The sequence below is a fragment of the Rattus norvegicus genome, chromosome 1, assembly GCF_036323735.1.
Source record: "Rattus norvegicus strain BN/NHsdMcwi chromosome 1, GRCr8, whole genome shotgun sequence".
Taxonomy (NCBI): domain Eukaryota; kingdom Metazoa; phylum Chordata; class Mammalia; order Rodentia; family Muridae; genus Rattus; species Rattus norvegicus.
The window spans coordinates 231969252-231985565 of NC_086019.1; the positions used below are offsets into that span (position 1 = coordinate 231969252).

Sequence of the window (16314 nt, forward strand, 5' to 3'; positions counted from 1 at the left end):
AATGGCAGTGTGGGGGTAAGCATGGTCAACTTCCTGAATCCTGCCTTCCTAAGCAGCCAAGCCGTGTGGCAGAGCAGATGTGGGGACCCATAGCTCTACACTTAGCAACAACCACCTCACTGAGGCTTATATTTTGCACCAATCATGGCCTCACCTCAGCAACAGACACTACAGTCCTCTGCTAAACCACAAGGAGATGCACCCCCACTCTGACAAAGGTGCAAATTGTAAGGGACCTTGGAAGCTGGCCCAAGACACCCCAAGACCAAGTTCTTGGCACAAAGGAGATTAATTTCTCCCAGAGAGATAGAGGGCATGGATAAGGAACAAGACCTGAGACAGAAGATGATAGAGAAGGGAACAGGGGAGGGAAAGGGGGAGGAGGTATTTGTCAGGGAGGACAAAGACCTGCCTTTGGACAGAGTGGAGACAGGAATGGCCGGTAGGCAAATGGCAGTTTATAAAGGTGAAACTGGAAACCCCATGTTAGGATGAGGTGTTTTATTTTAATTGGCATGTTAATTAGGGGAGCCAAAGGAGACTTTTGATTGCTGGACTTCAATACTTTGAGAGATGGACCTTGGTACTCAGCCTCAGGAAGAAGAATTGGTCAAACAAGGGAAGAGACAGTGGTTACCAGCTTTAGGAATGTAATCTAACAGTTTCTTAGCAAGACAGAGAGAATCAGGGAGAAGGGCAGGGCCTGTCAGAGACATGTTCATCGTATTCCAGCTGGTCAGAGGCCCTTCAGAAATGGTTTCCTGAGGCTTGTGATAGGCAGAGGTCTGATTTCAAACAGCCCCGGCTGACACTGTGTCTCCAGGGGCCAGGGAAATCAGCTACACGAAGTCTTGGCATAGTTGTCTCCAGGCATCTTTGGAGTGCACAGGACAGCTGGCTGATCCCAGCACAATGGCAGGTCAGCTGGCTGTTAGACTGATAGTCCTTCAGCTCAAGACAGCCAGGACAGCAAGAGAGCCAACAGCAGCTAATTGAGTTGTTTTCATCATCTTCCACCATCTTTGCTTATTTACAGGAAAATGAACATCAGGAGTACTTACCATAGAGATGTAGACATTACCAAAACACTGACTTCCACAGAGTTTTTAAAAGGTTTTTGTGTATGTGGTTGGCAGGTAGGGGATATGTGCATGTGAGTGTAGGTCTTGCCAAGGCCAGAAGAGGGCGCTGTATTCCCAGGAGCTAAAAACAGTTGTGAGCTATGACCAGAGAATGTTGGGAACCAAACTCGGTCTCTTTGCAAGCATAATAACATTCTTTTAAAAAAAAAAAGGAATATAAAACTGTTTATTGACCACTGTCCACCATTATTTACAATAAATTAAATATACAGTTGGATGACATTGTGATACTACAGAGATACTTTTGTTGCTCATTAAACCAGAAGGCAAATACTGAGAAGATCGATCCCGCCAGTAAGGAATGAGTCAGGGTAAAGGAAGAGCATGCAGGGCACTAATTGATATTAGCAAATTTTGTTCACTCACTTAGTCAGCAGGTCTTAAATTGCCAACTTCAGCTCCAACCATGATTCCATTTCCACATCAAACAGATTCCACAAATCATAACCTTTTAGTGCAGATTTTAACTTTCTACAAAGGAATGGTTCACCAGAGGAACCTTTACACAGACCCACTGACCTGGACCTGCCTCTGTAGACCGGCTGGCCTCTTAAATCAGAGCTCCATCTGCCTCTAGTACTGGGATTAAAGGTGCGCACCACGCTCGGCCAGGTCCTGTTATTAAATCACACTACTATGTTGTCTGATTCCATTTCCTGAAGGGGGAGTTGGTATGGATGATGTTCTGTAAATAAACTACTGTATTTACTTGATAATACATCAATTCTGATGGGGTTGGTTTTAAACCACCCCAATAAATTATAGACTCTGCTTAATCTGAAAGGTTATGGTTTCAGGAAAAGGTTCACGATGGTGGAATTTCATCAACTTGTGTTTTCACATTCAGTTCTTTTGAATATTAAAAGCAGACAAAACAAACAAGTTATGTAAATGCTTTATGCATACACTGATTACAAACAAAAAACCCAGAATGGTCCGAAGATGAAGCACAATAATTGTTTCTTTTTTTTTTTTAAAGAGTCTACCAAAGAAGCCATCTTCTTTTTCTTTTTTATTTATTTTATTTATGAGTACACTGCAGCTGTCCTCAGACACACCAGAAGAGGACATCAGATCCCATTACAGATGGCTGTGAGCCACCATGTGGTTGCTGGGAATTGAACTCAGGACCTCTGGAAGAGCAGCCAGTGCTCTTACTCTCTGAGCCATCTCTCCAGCCCCACAATAATTGTTTCTTAATACAATTCTTTATATATATAAAATCTGGATCTTGGGTTTTGAAAAATAGCATTCTGATGAAAATCAAGTTTGATATGCTGGTTTTGAAAGTATTGACAGTAGTTGGGATATTTTTGGTTTAGTTCTGCATCAAAAAGCACTGATTCCTTTGAGCAAGTAAGAGCTTTCTGTAGTTGCTTCCTTTAACAATAGAATATTCGATACAATGTTGTATTTCTTCAGCTTTGAAAAACAGCACAGTAACATTCTTAACCACTGAGCCATGTCTCTCCATCCCCATTTCACAGATTTTAACAATGTTTTCTGTGTAGCTGCCCAGTGCCCAGGGGGAAGAGCTGATGGTCCTTCCTTAGTCCTCAGACGCCCTTCTTCTGCAGCTTTCTCAGCCTCCTCATTTCTCCCTCATCTACAACTCCCAGCTCCCTCCTGAGTCACAATGGTCCTCAGTCCCTCACTGCTTTCTCCTGCTGTTGTGCTATGCTATGATGTCATGCTGTGATGTCATCTCGCCATCAGCAACTCTGCCATCTACACGCCAAATTCCTAAAACCTGGTTCTGGATTTCCCACTGCCTTCTGGCATCCACACCTACAGTTTGTTCACATCTCAAACACTGCACGGACGAGATAGACGGAGTGCTCTAGAGCCGCCCCTCCTCCACCACCATAAATAGCACCAGACAATGAAAGCCACCAGAAAAGCAACACCCTAGCTACTGAGGTGCACACATGCACATCTCAAGAGTAAAGAATGGCATCAGATGGAGCAATGGGCGTGGCTCTGAAAGTGCCTCTGTAAGGCAATGTCCACAGCAACCTGTCCCCAGTCACTGTATTGTCCTATGACAACTCCTTGCACAAATGTCTTTTGTGGCCAAGCTTGACATGGAGTCACAATGGGGAGAGATTCTGGGGAGCCTGGTTCTGGCTTATCTGTATTAAGATAATATTACTAAGTCATCAGAGAGAGAAAGGTCTAGCAAATGGGGCGGGGTCCTAGAGAATAAAATAATACAAATAAAACACACCAGTAACACCCCAGAGAGTTCTCATCTGAATCCGATACAGTCCTCGGGAGGAAAGCATAACTTTTTTCAAATCCTATACTTAGTGATGGTTCTTAAATGCTTTACCCTTCCTTGTAACCCACCACCCACTAGAGGTAGTGGAAAAGAAAGGATATGGGGGAAGTGGACCTGTTTAGATGGGTTCCTTGGAGCAACTCCCATCTGTGTTGTCTGGAAATGGGCAGTTCAGTTCACAGGTTAGCAGGCGGCGGCAGTTCAATCCACTCGCAAACACTTCACAGATACACCAGCAGTCTAGTTCAGTAAAGTCGGGTTAGCAACAGCAGTGCCATGATCTAGGGGAGACAGCCAGGCTTCAGCCTTGGCAAAAGTCAGCAGAAGGGACCAACAGGAACACCAGAAGTCCTTGGTCGGCCGTGCCTTTCTCAGGGAAGTGAAGATCAGCAAAGATGAGAGACCCACAAGCATTGCACAGCTAGCTGTACCACAAACCGAGCTCTGTCTCTGTCGCTCCGTCGAGCCCTATTTATACCCTCCAAACACCACGTGTCCTCCACATGCCTTGCCTCAGTAGGGCTGTTGTCTCACCACATGCATCCAATCAGCCCAGTCCATGAAAGCAGCAACAAACGGCAGCACACCACCAGAAGTTTTCTGTGCCTTTCTCTCTATGGAGTCTCAACAAATGCAGCTCAACTATGCAGTGTAAGGCGGACCAATACATGGGGATCATCAGCAAAGAATCCTTCATCACGTGTCCTTTCATGTGCTTGCTTTAGCAGAACATCCTCTCTCCTGTGTCTGCTTCAGCAAAGCACCATCCAACCAACCTTCCAAAGAACCCCTAAGTTTCCACTTCCGGAAAGTAAGACCGGAGGAGCCAAGGATGCTACCGTGGGGCTCATGAAAAATGACCAGGGCTAGGAAAGGAAGGCTGTGTGGGATTTGACAGAGATAGAAGAGTGTGGCGCTGGGTCCTGGAGGAGCGGGGTCAGTATGGCAGTGCTGGGCCACCCTTAAAGAGGTTTGCCTGACCCAAAACACAGCTTCAAGAGTTGTGCCGGACAACACAGATCCCTACTGACCATTCAGACGATGAGCACAGTGCAGCCTGCTGCTTGAAGGAAACCATGAAAGAGCTTTCCCAATGGGGAGAGGATAATTATTAGCCCAGGTGGCTCTTTGTACCTTTGGTTCCAAATCTGTGGATTCAGTCCAGTATGCGCAGAAGTTATTCTGGGTAGGAGTGCGTGCTATAATAAACAAAACAATTCAGCAAACATTTACCGAGTACTACGTGACATTCAGAATGACAGATAACTATTTAAAGTATGTGGGAAGGTGTATTAGTTAGGGTTTTATTGCTGTGAATAGACACCATGACCAAGGCAAATCTCGTAAGGACAACATTTAATTGGGACTGGCTTACAGGTTCTAGAAGTTCAATCCATTATCATCAAGGCAGGAGCATGGTGCAGGAGGAGCTGAGAGCAGAACACTGACTTCCAGGGAGCTAGGATGAGACTCTTAAAGCCCACACCCACAGTGACACACCTACTCCAAAAGGCCACACCTTCTAACAGTGCCACTACCTGGGCTGAGCATATATAAACCATCACAGAGGGTATGCATAGTTTATGTTATACCACGTCATTTCACAGGAGGGTCTTGGGCATGTGCAGACTCGAGTAATTACTGAGAACCTAGAGCTAAACTTCACAGATGTGTGTGTGTGTGTGTGTGTGTGTGTGTGTTCATGTGTGTGTGTTCGTGTGTGTGTGTGTGCACGCGCGCACGTGCATGTGCTTATGTTTATGGTTCATGATAAATCCAATGGGATGGGGGGTACTTTGGTCCGGATTTTGGTTTTGAAGCTCGTGAAAACAGTCTGACCTTTGCTATTCAACCCCAACAGACTCAGGGAACTATACAAGTCAGATGAAGAGCTGAGGAAGTCTCCCTCGGGCAGAGAAGTGGAAAGCAACAAGCAGTTGACAATGCTATATACTAGTGCCACCAACTGGTATGGCAGTGGTCCACCACCCACAGAAATGGCTGGTTCCAGTCCCAGGACACACAGCAGAAGGCACATTGACTGCAGGTCAAGGTAGAAATGGGGGGCAGGGCAGGGGGCAGAAAATGAGTAAATGGGAAGAGTGGATTAAACAGAGGGAAAGGGTTCATTCAAGTCTCGACTTTTTAAAGATAGTGGACGGGGACATGAGGGCAGAAGCAGGTGGCAGAAGGAACAGGGACCACCGTCTGTTTTCCTCTCATTCTTTCACTTTTTCCAAAATTCATCTCGTCACAGCCCCATTGCCTTTACTGATCCCAGGGGCTTTACCTTCCAGAACCTTCGTTTTACTTATCACAAACATACCTTTTGTGAGACAGTTACAGCTGAAAATAAAACTATTCAAGTCATAGATCCCACGTTTGGGTTAAGTACCTACTATGTGACAAGCTCCATACCAGGCTCTAAAATACCAAGAGCCAAGATGACAGCTCTGGGGGGGGGGGGCAGAGACCTGCAAACAGGTGTGGCAGCCCAGTGTAATCAGGAGGCAGCTCTCTAGTCTCTTCCTGTGTCCTTAATCTACACACCCTCTCCACCCCGATTCACCTGTCACGCTAAAAGAAAAACAGGATACATCTTTGGGTGTAGAATGCAGGTTTCCAGGTAACCAAAGGGAATTTGTTAGATTTATACAGTACATTTATACAGTACGGTCTTGAGAGTCCAATGACGTCTGTCTCACTCTGGAAAGACAGAGAACTCAGTAGTTTTTCTGTCTGTGGGTGGGCTGGGAGCTCCAGCAATTCCATTCTGGTGCTGAAGGCCTAAAGAATTCCTAGAGAGCAACTTGTCTCCAGCCCGTGCTGGAAGCCCAAAGCTGAGCTCTAATGTTGTGGGGTATCCACCAGAAAAGGCAGCTCAGACGTGAGTTTAAAGCAACAGAAAGTGTTTATTTGCTGGCTGGCACCTACACTGGGTGTTCCTGATGCCAGTATAGCACCAAGCCTTTCTCGGGATGAGTTTTAAGCACAAAACCCACAAACTTCAGTTAACAAGAACAGTTAGCCTGAAGTCAAAAACCAAGACTGGCACGTTCAGAGACGTTCCCAGAACCATGAACTTTGATGAATTAGGTCTCGGTTTTCATTTTGCAGGTAGTACGTCTATGCGCTGTTTTATGGCATGGATGGTACTTCTATCCTGAAGTCAGCTGTGCTAAGGTCTGAGCACCTGTTACACAATGTTAGTGAAGGAATACAGTGGTTTGTCTCTGATTTGACAACTGAGATTAGCTCTCATGTCAGGGTTGGGGCGAAGGAGAGGTAGGAAACAAGAAGCTGCTGCACAAACACAGAATTAAGCTCGTGTAAGATAACGAAATTCTCTGCTCTTCTGCAAATCCATGTGTAGTTAACACTATTCACGTGTACAACCAAATATGCTTAGGATGGTAAAGGTCACATGTGTGCCTTTTATCACAAAAGCAGCCCTCAGCCATGTCCATGACATATGATGACACCAACCTCAAGTCAGTAAATTTAAAGCATCAACTCTCAGTGACACCTGAGACTTTAACCCTTCAGCCAGAGGTCAGACCTCTGCTCTGAGATGCTGGGTTCTCTTTCTGCTCCCCATTTCTCCTCAGCTTGCTAAGGGGTGTTCTAATGTCTCCCAAGGTGAGGTTTGTCAGAGGAGATGGCTCAGAAAATGACCAACAATCCTGTTCCCCCAGGATTGTCGTTGATTTAGCACCTATCTCACATCCTGGGACAGTTCCATGGGGACAGACTCTTCACTGATCTCTCCCAGTGTTGGGGACTTAACCCAGAGCCTCATGCATGCTGGGCAAGCCCTGGGCACTGAGTGACAGTCTGACCCTACCTACTGTGGCTCTTACTTAGCACCTGTGCCCCTGTTCCGTTTAATAATTTAAAAAAATCAATCCATGCTATCATTAGCTACTCTTCGGCCTAGGTGGTCCCCCCACCCCCATGGTTATCCCCAGTGGAGGCCAGCTCAGATTCCCTGTGGTTCATTCTCAGTCATCCACCCCCTGTGGCTAGCTGTCACAAATCCCCTAACCCAGTAAAATCAAAACTCCAGAGGCTTGTAATTTATCAGTCAGATTTCTATCAGTAAATTCTCAACCCTCAAAACGCCCACAACAATGAAGTCAGAGCCAACTGATATTGATACAAGCTGCCCACCTAGATTGGATAAATTGCCCTGTGTTACTCCATTGCTCTTCTATGATAGTCATAGCTATTTCAAGCCATGTGAATCCGGTCTTCTTCCTCCATCTTGCTCTGTCCTTCTCTGTCCCCTGTCCTGTCTCTCTGAACTCTTAGCCCCGCCTACCTTTTTCGTTGCCCAATCACAGACTCTAGACATATTTCACCTGCCCTCAGCTGTGCATCAACAGCAATCCACATGCTCCTGTGTCTGGCACATAGTAAAGCTAAGACTCCCTCTCCCTCACCCTCACCCTCACCCTCAACCCTCTCCCTTCCCCATCCCCTCTCTCATCCCCCTCCCCCCTCCCCTCTGTCCTCTTACATTCTTCTCCCCTCCCCCACCCTCCTCTCCCCTTAGATGTGTCTTTGAGTTGTTTATAAATACTTCTTTCCTGTTGCCAGGAAAGTCTCACCTACAGGTCTCACAACAGTGGGCTGTTGCAGGATATTTGATCACACTGTGAACCCTGAGATTGTGTTATTTACTGAAGAAGGAAAAAAAAAACACATGTTCTAGTTGTGGTATGGCTCAGCCCCTAGCACACACTTTTAATCCCTTTGGCTGGAATACAGACACTCTCAGTACACAGCTTTAATCCCAAACAATGAAGGTAAAGTTAGTTTGTAGACAGAAGCACCATGTTTGAAAGCGATGCCTAAATGAGTGGCAGACAAAGTGATGAATCAGAGAAAGATTTGACAGAATAGGATACGCCCAACTCTCATGAAAAGAGAGAGGAAAGAGGCAGTACAGGAGGGGAGGGGACAGTTTTACCAGGAGAGTTTTACAGAGACAGGTTGAAGAGAGAACAAGTTAAACATGAGTAAAGACAAAAGAAGCCAGAAGATTAGAACAGATTGCTAGAGTTAGTTTGAGGTCAAGCAGAGCAATTCAGGAAGAAACTAAGAAAAACTAGATTGAATCAGTTAACATGGAGGGGGGCTGTGAGACAGAACAGCTGAACTATCCAGCAAGAGCTCAGAAAGAACTAGAAAGGGTGAGCTTATTCAGGAGTAAGTCTCAGAGAATGAAAACATCCTAGGCCTGGATAAGATTGTACGCAGTCTAGCAGCATCCAGGACTAAGACTAGGTTAGCAGGCTGAGGCAGTACGCCTCAGAGACAATAATTACATCAGACAAATAAAAGATTCTTTTACAGTGAACAGATGAATTTTTACTCTAATTGGCTTTTTAGCATTCCACCCACTACCTTAAAATCTCTGTGGGTCACCTTAGTTCCCTTCTACTGAGGCCCCTTGCACTTCCAGGTGACTTTCTTGGTCATGACGTAGGTGAAATCACATGGCTAGCTTGCTGAAACTTACTATGTGAGAACTATTCACCTATTCTTGAAAAAAAATTAGTGTCACAACAGTTAACCAGTTTTATATCTGCCCACAGATCCTCCCTTTTGCATGGCAGCTCCCCCCCCAAACCTTTACGACTCTGTATAAGTGTCTCTTCCTCCTAGAAGTTCCTGCTTATATGCTCTCAAAACACCATGAGTTTGTGCACACTTGAGCACATCTATATACAGATGTAAGTGCACACAACTAAAAATAATAATAGAAAATCCAAATAAACAAGGCACCACTGTGGGTTTGCCCACTTACCAGTTGACTTTATAGTTGCCCACCACTGACACTGCCGGGGCTGGACTTCAAGCTCCTGAGGTAAGGGCTTTATTAGTTCTGCTCATCATTGTACCCCTAGCCCCCGACACAGTGCCTAGCACCAAGTAGTTGCTCAGTCAATAGTCGGAAATAATTCTCCACACCAGTGAAAGTTAAGTTAGACATGTGCTCTAATTTAAAATTTGAAGATATTGTAGTTGTTTACTGTGGGGCTTCAGAGCAAGGTGAGGCCAGGTGTCTATGTGACTAGAGAGAGGTCTCTGATGGGTCTTGTTGGTCCTGGAAATGGGTGGTGTACATGGTTTGTCTGTCATATCAGTGGAATCTCTGGCAGGAACCCTATACCCTATCCTCCAACCCCATGTGGCAGTAAGTAAGGAAAGCCACCATGTGATGACTGACAGGAAGGATATGAGGCAAGATGTCCCCAACAGTGAGACCCACACCATATTTATAACTATGAATTCATAACTTTCATTTACAGAGCATGTGTGTATGGGACCACCATAAGCACATCCTGAGTTATTACAGGTGATCGCATAAAGCAATTCCCACAATGACTCCATAGGATGAATCTACAATTACTGTCATCATTATATAGCTGAAGAAACTGAGGCTCAGAGAGATCGTATTGTTTACCTCAAGTCACGGAAAGATTGAAGAACAGGAGAGAAAGAAAAAAGCATAATGACTCAACTCCTCCCCAGGGTCTAGCCTTGGAAACCAGACTAGTTTGTAAGAGTCTAAGCTTGATTTCAACCAACAAATGATATATTCTTACAGTAATCATCTAAATAATTAAAAAAAATTATAATCTATCTGGGATTAAAGCTTTAAAACTATCAAATGCCAAATATACTACACATATTAAAATTTACTTGCACATATATGTGATATATTAAGTGTTCAATGCAGTGGACCAGAAAGTATAAGAAAATTAAGCAACACTTAGCATTACACAGAATACCAACTCCTTGCCAAATAGATACGAAATGGTTAGGAAATCAGAACTATTAACAAACATAGTGAATTTTTGATGTACCAAGCTAGCCTTCCCAATTTGTTTTAGATGAATAAAACCTTTCAAACAAAAATATTGGTCACTTGAACAATACTTGCATCCAACTAAATTTAAAATTTATACCATTCATTTACACACTTGCCAGCGTTATAAAAGCAGTAGATTTCCATTAATCAGCATAGGTAGTTTCAATAATGGACCAGGATTCTTTTGAAATAGGTAAAACTTGAACAGAATTTGGTTCATTCCTTCCCAGAGATTCTGTGAGCACAGAAACCTGGGCAAGTAACTGCCGACCTAGGTAACTGAGATCACAGACGCTGACTTATAATAAAGAATGCAAACGGAAGTTAGATGCCGTTTGCAATCACATTCGTAAGGAGCAGAAAGAGTTAGCTTCCTTCAGATTTTATAAACTTGCTTCTTACGTGCAAGCGATTTCTTCTCTGTCCAATCAAATTTTATATCCTGATTCTCTTTCATTTGCCATTACCTGAAAATGAATCTTCTTTCTACAAGCACAGAATTCTCGTTCTTACTTTATCATGATGCTCACTGAGATTTTAATATTTACATATGAAAACACAGCATGATACACAACATAAAATGTTAAAACATAAAAATTTAAAGGTATAAAGGTCTTTACTATCACAAAACTAGATTTAAATCATAGAGGAGGCATTTGGTTAGCAGTTTTCAATGTGTCTATAAGTGCACCCAAAATGACAGTCAATTTCTAAAAATATAAGAAGCATTGAAGAAGATTAACATAAGCCTTCCAAGACCTATGCTGGGGAATATTCAAGTCTGCAGAAAGGTCCGGAGAATGTTGCACCCTTTTACTCCCAGATCTAAAGAGGCAGACATAGGCAGATCTCTGTGAGTTTGAGACCAGCCTGGTCTACACAGAGTTCCAGGTTAGTCATGGGTATATAGTGAGACTCTGGTTTTGGTTTGGTTTTTAAGTCTATAGGAACAATATTATAACACACACACACACACACACACACACACACAATGTGTGTGTGTGTGTGTGTGTGTGATGTGTGTGTGTGTGTATCTCCACGAGTATATATCACCTTTGGGCAGAAAAGTCCAAAATGCTACGGGTCATAAATAGTGCCTTAGACTCACAGTGTGTATGGAAAAAATGTTCTTCTCAGGCTTCATCTAAACTCATTGTTTTCATTGCCTGGTTTTGGGAAGTATAACTGCTTCACTGTACGGGAGCCATAACTGACCTAAAATGTTCTTCGTTACTGTTGCAGTAGACACGTCCCTGTACCCTTAGCGGACAGGAGGTCAGAGTTTACATCGAGGCAACCCTCCACGTGTCAAGGGAGTCCGGAGAAGGAGGGTGGAGGTGAATTTTATACCGTGGTCTCTAATGCTTGCTCTTTCCCTACCTGTAAGTTTCTCTTTTTGCCAGAAGTCAGTTTGGGTAGTGTTAGCCGTCCCTGTATGAATTCTTTTCAGTTGATGCTTGTAGGACTGATGTCAAGGAACACTTAAAAACCATAGAAATAATCAGGACTGATGCGGGGTGCGGTGGGGGGCAGCTATTAAGACTATTTCGTAAAAATTACAAGGTGACATTAGCAATGCAAGCAATGTTCCCTACAGATTGTGGTTATATGTTGACATGGGAAAGTTTTCCTGAACATTGGCTGTAAATGCTGATGGAAAAACAGTCCCCCACACAGGTTCCACCTTATCTTAGAAGAGGCCATTAGTTTCCGCTTGCTTGCCAGCCTAACGGTAGAGTCCAGTGTTTTCCCCTCGTTTCCGGTGGGGCTCTATCTAGGCTGTCTATCCTCTGTCTCAGAATCTAAACCCAAGGAATAGGGGCGACGGACTTCTGCAGTCTAGAGACGAAAGCAGTTTCTGGATGTCAGCCGGTAGTTCATTTGGCATTCCTCAGGAAAGACCAGAGCACCAACTGGCCCGCTGATCCCCAGTTTCAAACTTTTCTTCCTGGCACTTTACAGGGCACCCGGAACTCCCTGGCCTGCGCAGCAAGCGGAAGCTGCGGGTGGGAGAGCAAGTAGCTGCAAGCTCTACCCCGAGGCCCAAAGACCACCGGGAGGAGGTGGCTCTATTGTGTTAGCCAAACCTCTCAGTCTTCAGGGTGGCAGTTCTCAGGGACCACCAGGAAGAATCAGAACAAATCACTCGGGAGGGAGGAGCTCCTTGAGTTCTCTACTGATTAGACACTAGTCACTTTGGTTCTAGTGGCCTGGTCTTGACCTTGAAGACCCCGGGAGGCCGAGCAGGAGGCCAGGGCTGTAGAAAGAGTTCGTGGTTTAGAAAATAAGTGGGCCGGACGTTGCCTCCCGAGGGTCGTTAGGAAACAATTTCTCCTAGTTAAAAAAATTTTCCTCTGTGAACGGTGTGGTTCTGCGGTGTTGATTTTGGGGAATCAATTACGTGGGTTCAGTGCCTGGCGCACCAGGAGCAGAGGGCGGAGAGCAATTGATGGTGTGTGACACTCATTCCTAGAGGGCAGAGACCCAGGCAGTCCCCTCCCGCTGTGAGGTCTGGATGCGTCCAGTCAGTCCCAATGAGACTTTCCAGCCTTCCGGATCTCAGAAGCCACACTTTTAAAAGCCCAGCCCAGCATACCCGCGTGACACAGAATCCAGAACCGCCGCCTGGGGCTCCGCGTGGGCCTGGAGGTGGCGGTGAGGATGACCAAGCTGAACTCGCTGCTTCCTCGAGTGCTCCTAAGACGTGGCACGGTGGGGACGCCCGGCCTGACAGGGACGGTTGCAGGTGCGCCGGTTCCTGCGGGTTCTCAGGATCCACGACCACAGCACGGTCCCCGGGCTTGGTACAGGTCACGCCGGGACGGGGTCCAAGCTGTTCTAGTTTCAGGACTCCCTGACCTAATGGACCCCTGGGACGACCTTCATCTCCCCTCGCCATGAGATCTTGGAAAGTCTGGTCTTGCTATGTTTTTGATAATAAAGCGTTACAACTTAGGGACGGACTTTGGCCAGGCTCTGGCGGGGTTATTCTCCTGCAGGGACAGGTTTGGGTGTGGGAGGAAAGGGAGTTCAGAGCGCTGGAGCCCACCGGAGATTCGTTCCCGCCTAGGGATCCGCTGGGGAGGGGGCGGGGGGGGCAGCGTTCAAGGGAGTTGGGAGCTCGGATGCGTTGTTAACTGAATACCTGGAGGTGGCCAGGCTAGGAACGTCTTTGCACAAAGCGCAGAGGGGAACCGCGGAAGCGTGGGAAAGAGGATTTTTCTCTTTTTGATTTGCCTCTAAACTCTCAGAATGCTGCTGGCCACCAAAGAGGTGGTACTGTGGGGATCAAGAGCACAGGGACCAAACGGAGAAAAGCTGCCTGCCTGAATGCTCAAAGCTACCGAAGTCTGAGTTTAGGAACTTTCCGGAAGGTCCCACAAAACCCTCAGATTGGAACCGGCTGAGATAGCCGGTGAGACGAGCTGTGGGGTGTAAACAATGAAATGTAGGCTTCCTTGCTAAGTGTGGGGAGCACAGATTATTTCTTCTACTTGGGGCGGCTTTCTCCAAAGCCACGAATTATAACCTGCTCACTTCTTCACTCGACATCTAAACTTCCGCCTTCTGGAAGTCGAAGCTGTATCACTGTTACAAGATCTCTCAGAAATTATTTATAAAGCCCTTGAAAATACTAGCAATTTTTTAGTATATGCAATAGCAATTTGCTTTCCAAGAATAGATACACTGGTTCAAACTGAGCTCCAGTCATCCTCCAGTTTACCTCAGAAGAATAATCAGCTTTGGAAACATGGTGCCTAAGTTCAGCGTTATGAGGCACGCTAAGAATTCTGGAGACTGAAATAGGAAGATCCTTAGTTCCAGGCCTCCAAGAGCTACACAGCGAAACTCCCCTTTGAAAATACCTTTTTAAAAATGTTGGGTGGGAGTGAGAGAGAACGGAAGTTGTGTTATTCTTCTAATTTTTTTCCTTCTAGAAGTTTCGTTAGAATTAAAACTATTTTATAAGACAAACTTTTGCCCTCAAATATTTGGAATTTCTAAAGCCCATATTTAAAATGTGTCATCCCAGATATCTATAATGGATCTAAATCATAAAAACGAATTGTGAGATAAGAATGTAAATTTTTAAAAATTCTATTTATGAACACGAATAACGAGACATAATAGGAAACAAGGGATGTGGTGTTCTAGGTTTTTTTTTTTGTATTTTATTCAATCTATATAACTACGCTTATTTTTAACACTCCCCGCTGAAGTAGGGCACGTAGTATATACAGGAAATGAATGTTAGGAAATTACTTGTATTACATACGGGTTTCAGGAAGATGGGGCGTGTACACATTAGGCCTTGGGAACACTTGCAGTTCCTAGAGAATGAAGATGGGGATGTTTTTGTGTCACAGATTTTTTTTTTATTAACAACAAACACTTCACTCACGTTCATAGTCCATAGGTCCAAGTATGTAAATCAGGAAAACCCTGGAAGCCACAACTGAAGTCCACAAGACAAGGCGAGACTTGCAGTCCCGGGAATTTCCCGCGTTTGGGTCTTAAAGCGAGCAGAACACAGTTGTAACAATTTGCAAGGATTTAGACCCGCTCAGATGCTGGTTTTCCACGCACAAACCGCTAGCGACTACAAAGCAAGTGCCATTCTGCCACTTGGCTCCAGGTGTGCCAAGGCGACTCAGCCTGGAGGCTGAGTTTGGGTACGGCTTAAAATGCGGGCAAGGTCCCCTCTCTGCCCGAAAGGAAGTTGTCAGCCTTCAGTCTTCAGATGCAGACAGGTGCCGGGGCCTAGCCGCTTGCCTTTACCGGGAGAGCATCTAATGGCACAGTGATGCTCTTCCTGCTGCTACGGCGGCGGCCGCGGCTGCTGCTGCTGCAACACTGTCCGGGAAGCTGCGGGCACGTGAAACAAAGGGGAAGCGGCCTGTGGGGTGCAGCAGGCACGGTGGGTGCTGCAGCAGGTGGCAGTAGCTCCACGGAGCGAAGGGCGGACTCTGCGCAGACCCAGTTCCTCCCCCTGTCACCCCCTGCATGATGCTCTCGATGGTGAAAGAGGCGCACCCGCGTCGGGACCGAGATCCAGAGCCCTGGTCTCCCTCCCAAGGCTGGGAGCCCGGTGCGGGCTGCAGAGCGGGGATGGCGAGGGAGGTGGCGGGGTCCGCACCTTCGGCTTTTCTAGGCTCATCCGCGTAGGCGGGGGCAGCGAGCAGCAGGTAGCGGAGGGGATACGGATGCAGCGGCGCGCACGGGCGGCTCCGGGGCGGGGAGGCGGGATGGACTGCGAGGTTAGGCTGCGGCGGGGCAGAGTAGCGGAGCAGGAGGCCGGGCTGGGAGACCTGCACGGTGGCGGGCACAGCGGGTGGAGGGAAGGGACAGTGCGGGTGGCCTCCCGGGGGCGGGTGGTGGCGCTTGAAGCGCTTCCTACGCCGAAGGAAGCTGCCATTGTCGAACATGTCCTGAGAGGCGGGGTCCAAGCTCCAGTAGTTGCCCTTGCCCGGGTGGCCCGGCTCGCGGGGGATCTTGACGAAGCAGTCGTTGAGCGACAGGTTGTGGCGAATGCTGTTCTGCCAGGCGGGGAACTTGCGGCGGTAATAGGGGAAGCGGCCGCTGATGAAGGCGCAGATGCCGCTGAGCGTCAGGCGCTTGTGCGGGCTCTGCAGGATGGCCATGGTGATGAGCGCGATGTAGGAGTACGGCGGCTTGGCGGGCTGCGGGCCGTCGGCTGTGGTGGTGGTGGCCCGAGTCCGCGGCGCTCGGAACTTGCGGAGGAACCCGGAGGAGTTGCTCAGGTCGCCGCAGTCCCACGCGCTCCTCCTTGCAAGGGTGCGGGCTCCCGGCCTCTGTAGCGATCGCTCCAGGCACTTATGACTCTCTTCCCCACCGTCGTCTTCCGTCTGATCTCCATCTTCCTCCTCTGCCAGCACGTCGATCTCCACCTCTTCTGGGTCGGAGCTTAGAGGACTGGGCGGCGGAGTGGAGAGAAGGTGCCCAGCTCTTGCTAAGTTCATGGAGGATAAGAGGGAGGAGGGAGAGGAGAC

General features: G+C 46.8%; 1 protein-coding gene across 1 annotated transcript; it reads right to left on the minus strand.

The window, feature by feature from the left end:
- Positions 1–14620: 14620 nt before the first annotated feature.
- Foxd4 (forkhead box D4) lies at positions 14621–16314 on the minus strand. The gene is given in 4 exon segments (XM_001055972.6): positions 14621–15021; positions 15024–15060; positions 15063–15206; positions 15208–16314. Coding segments are annotated over 4 exon segments (1296 nt in total). The 5' UTR covers positions 16285–16314; the 3' UTR covers positions 14621–14983.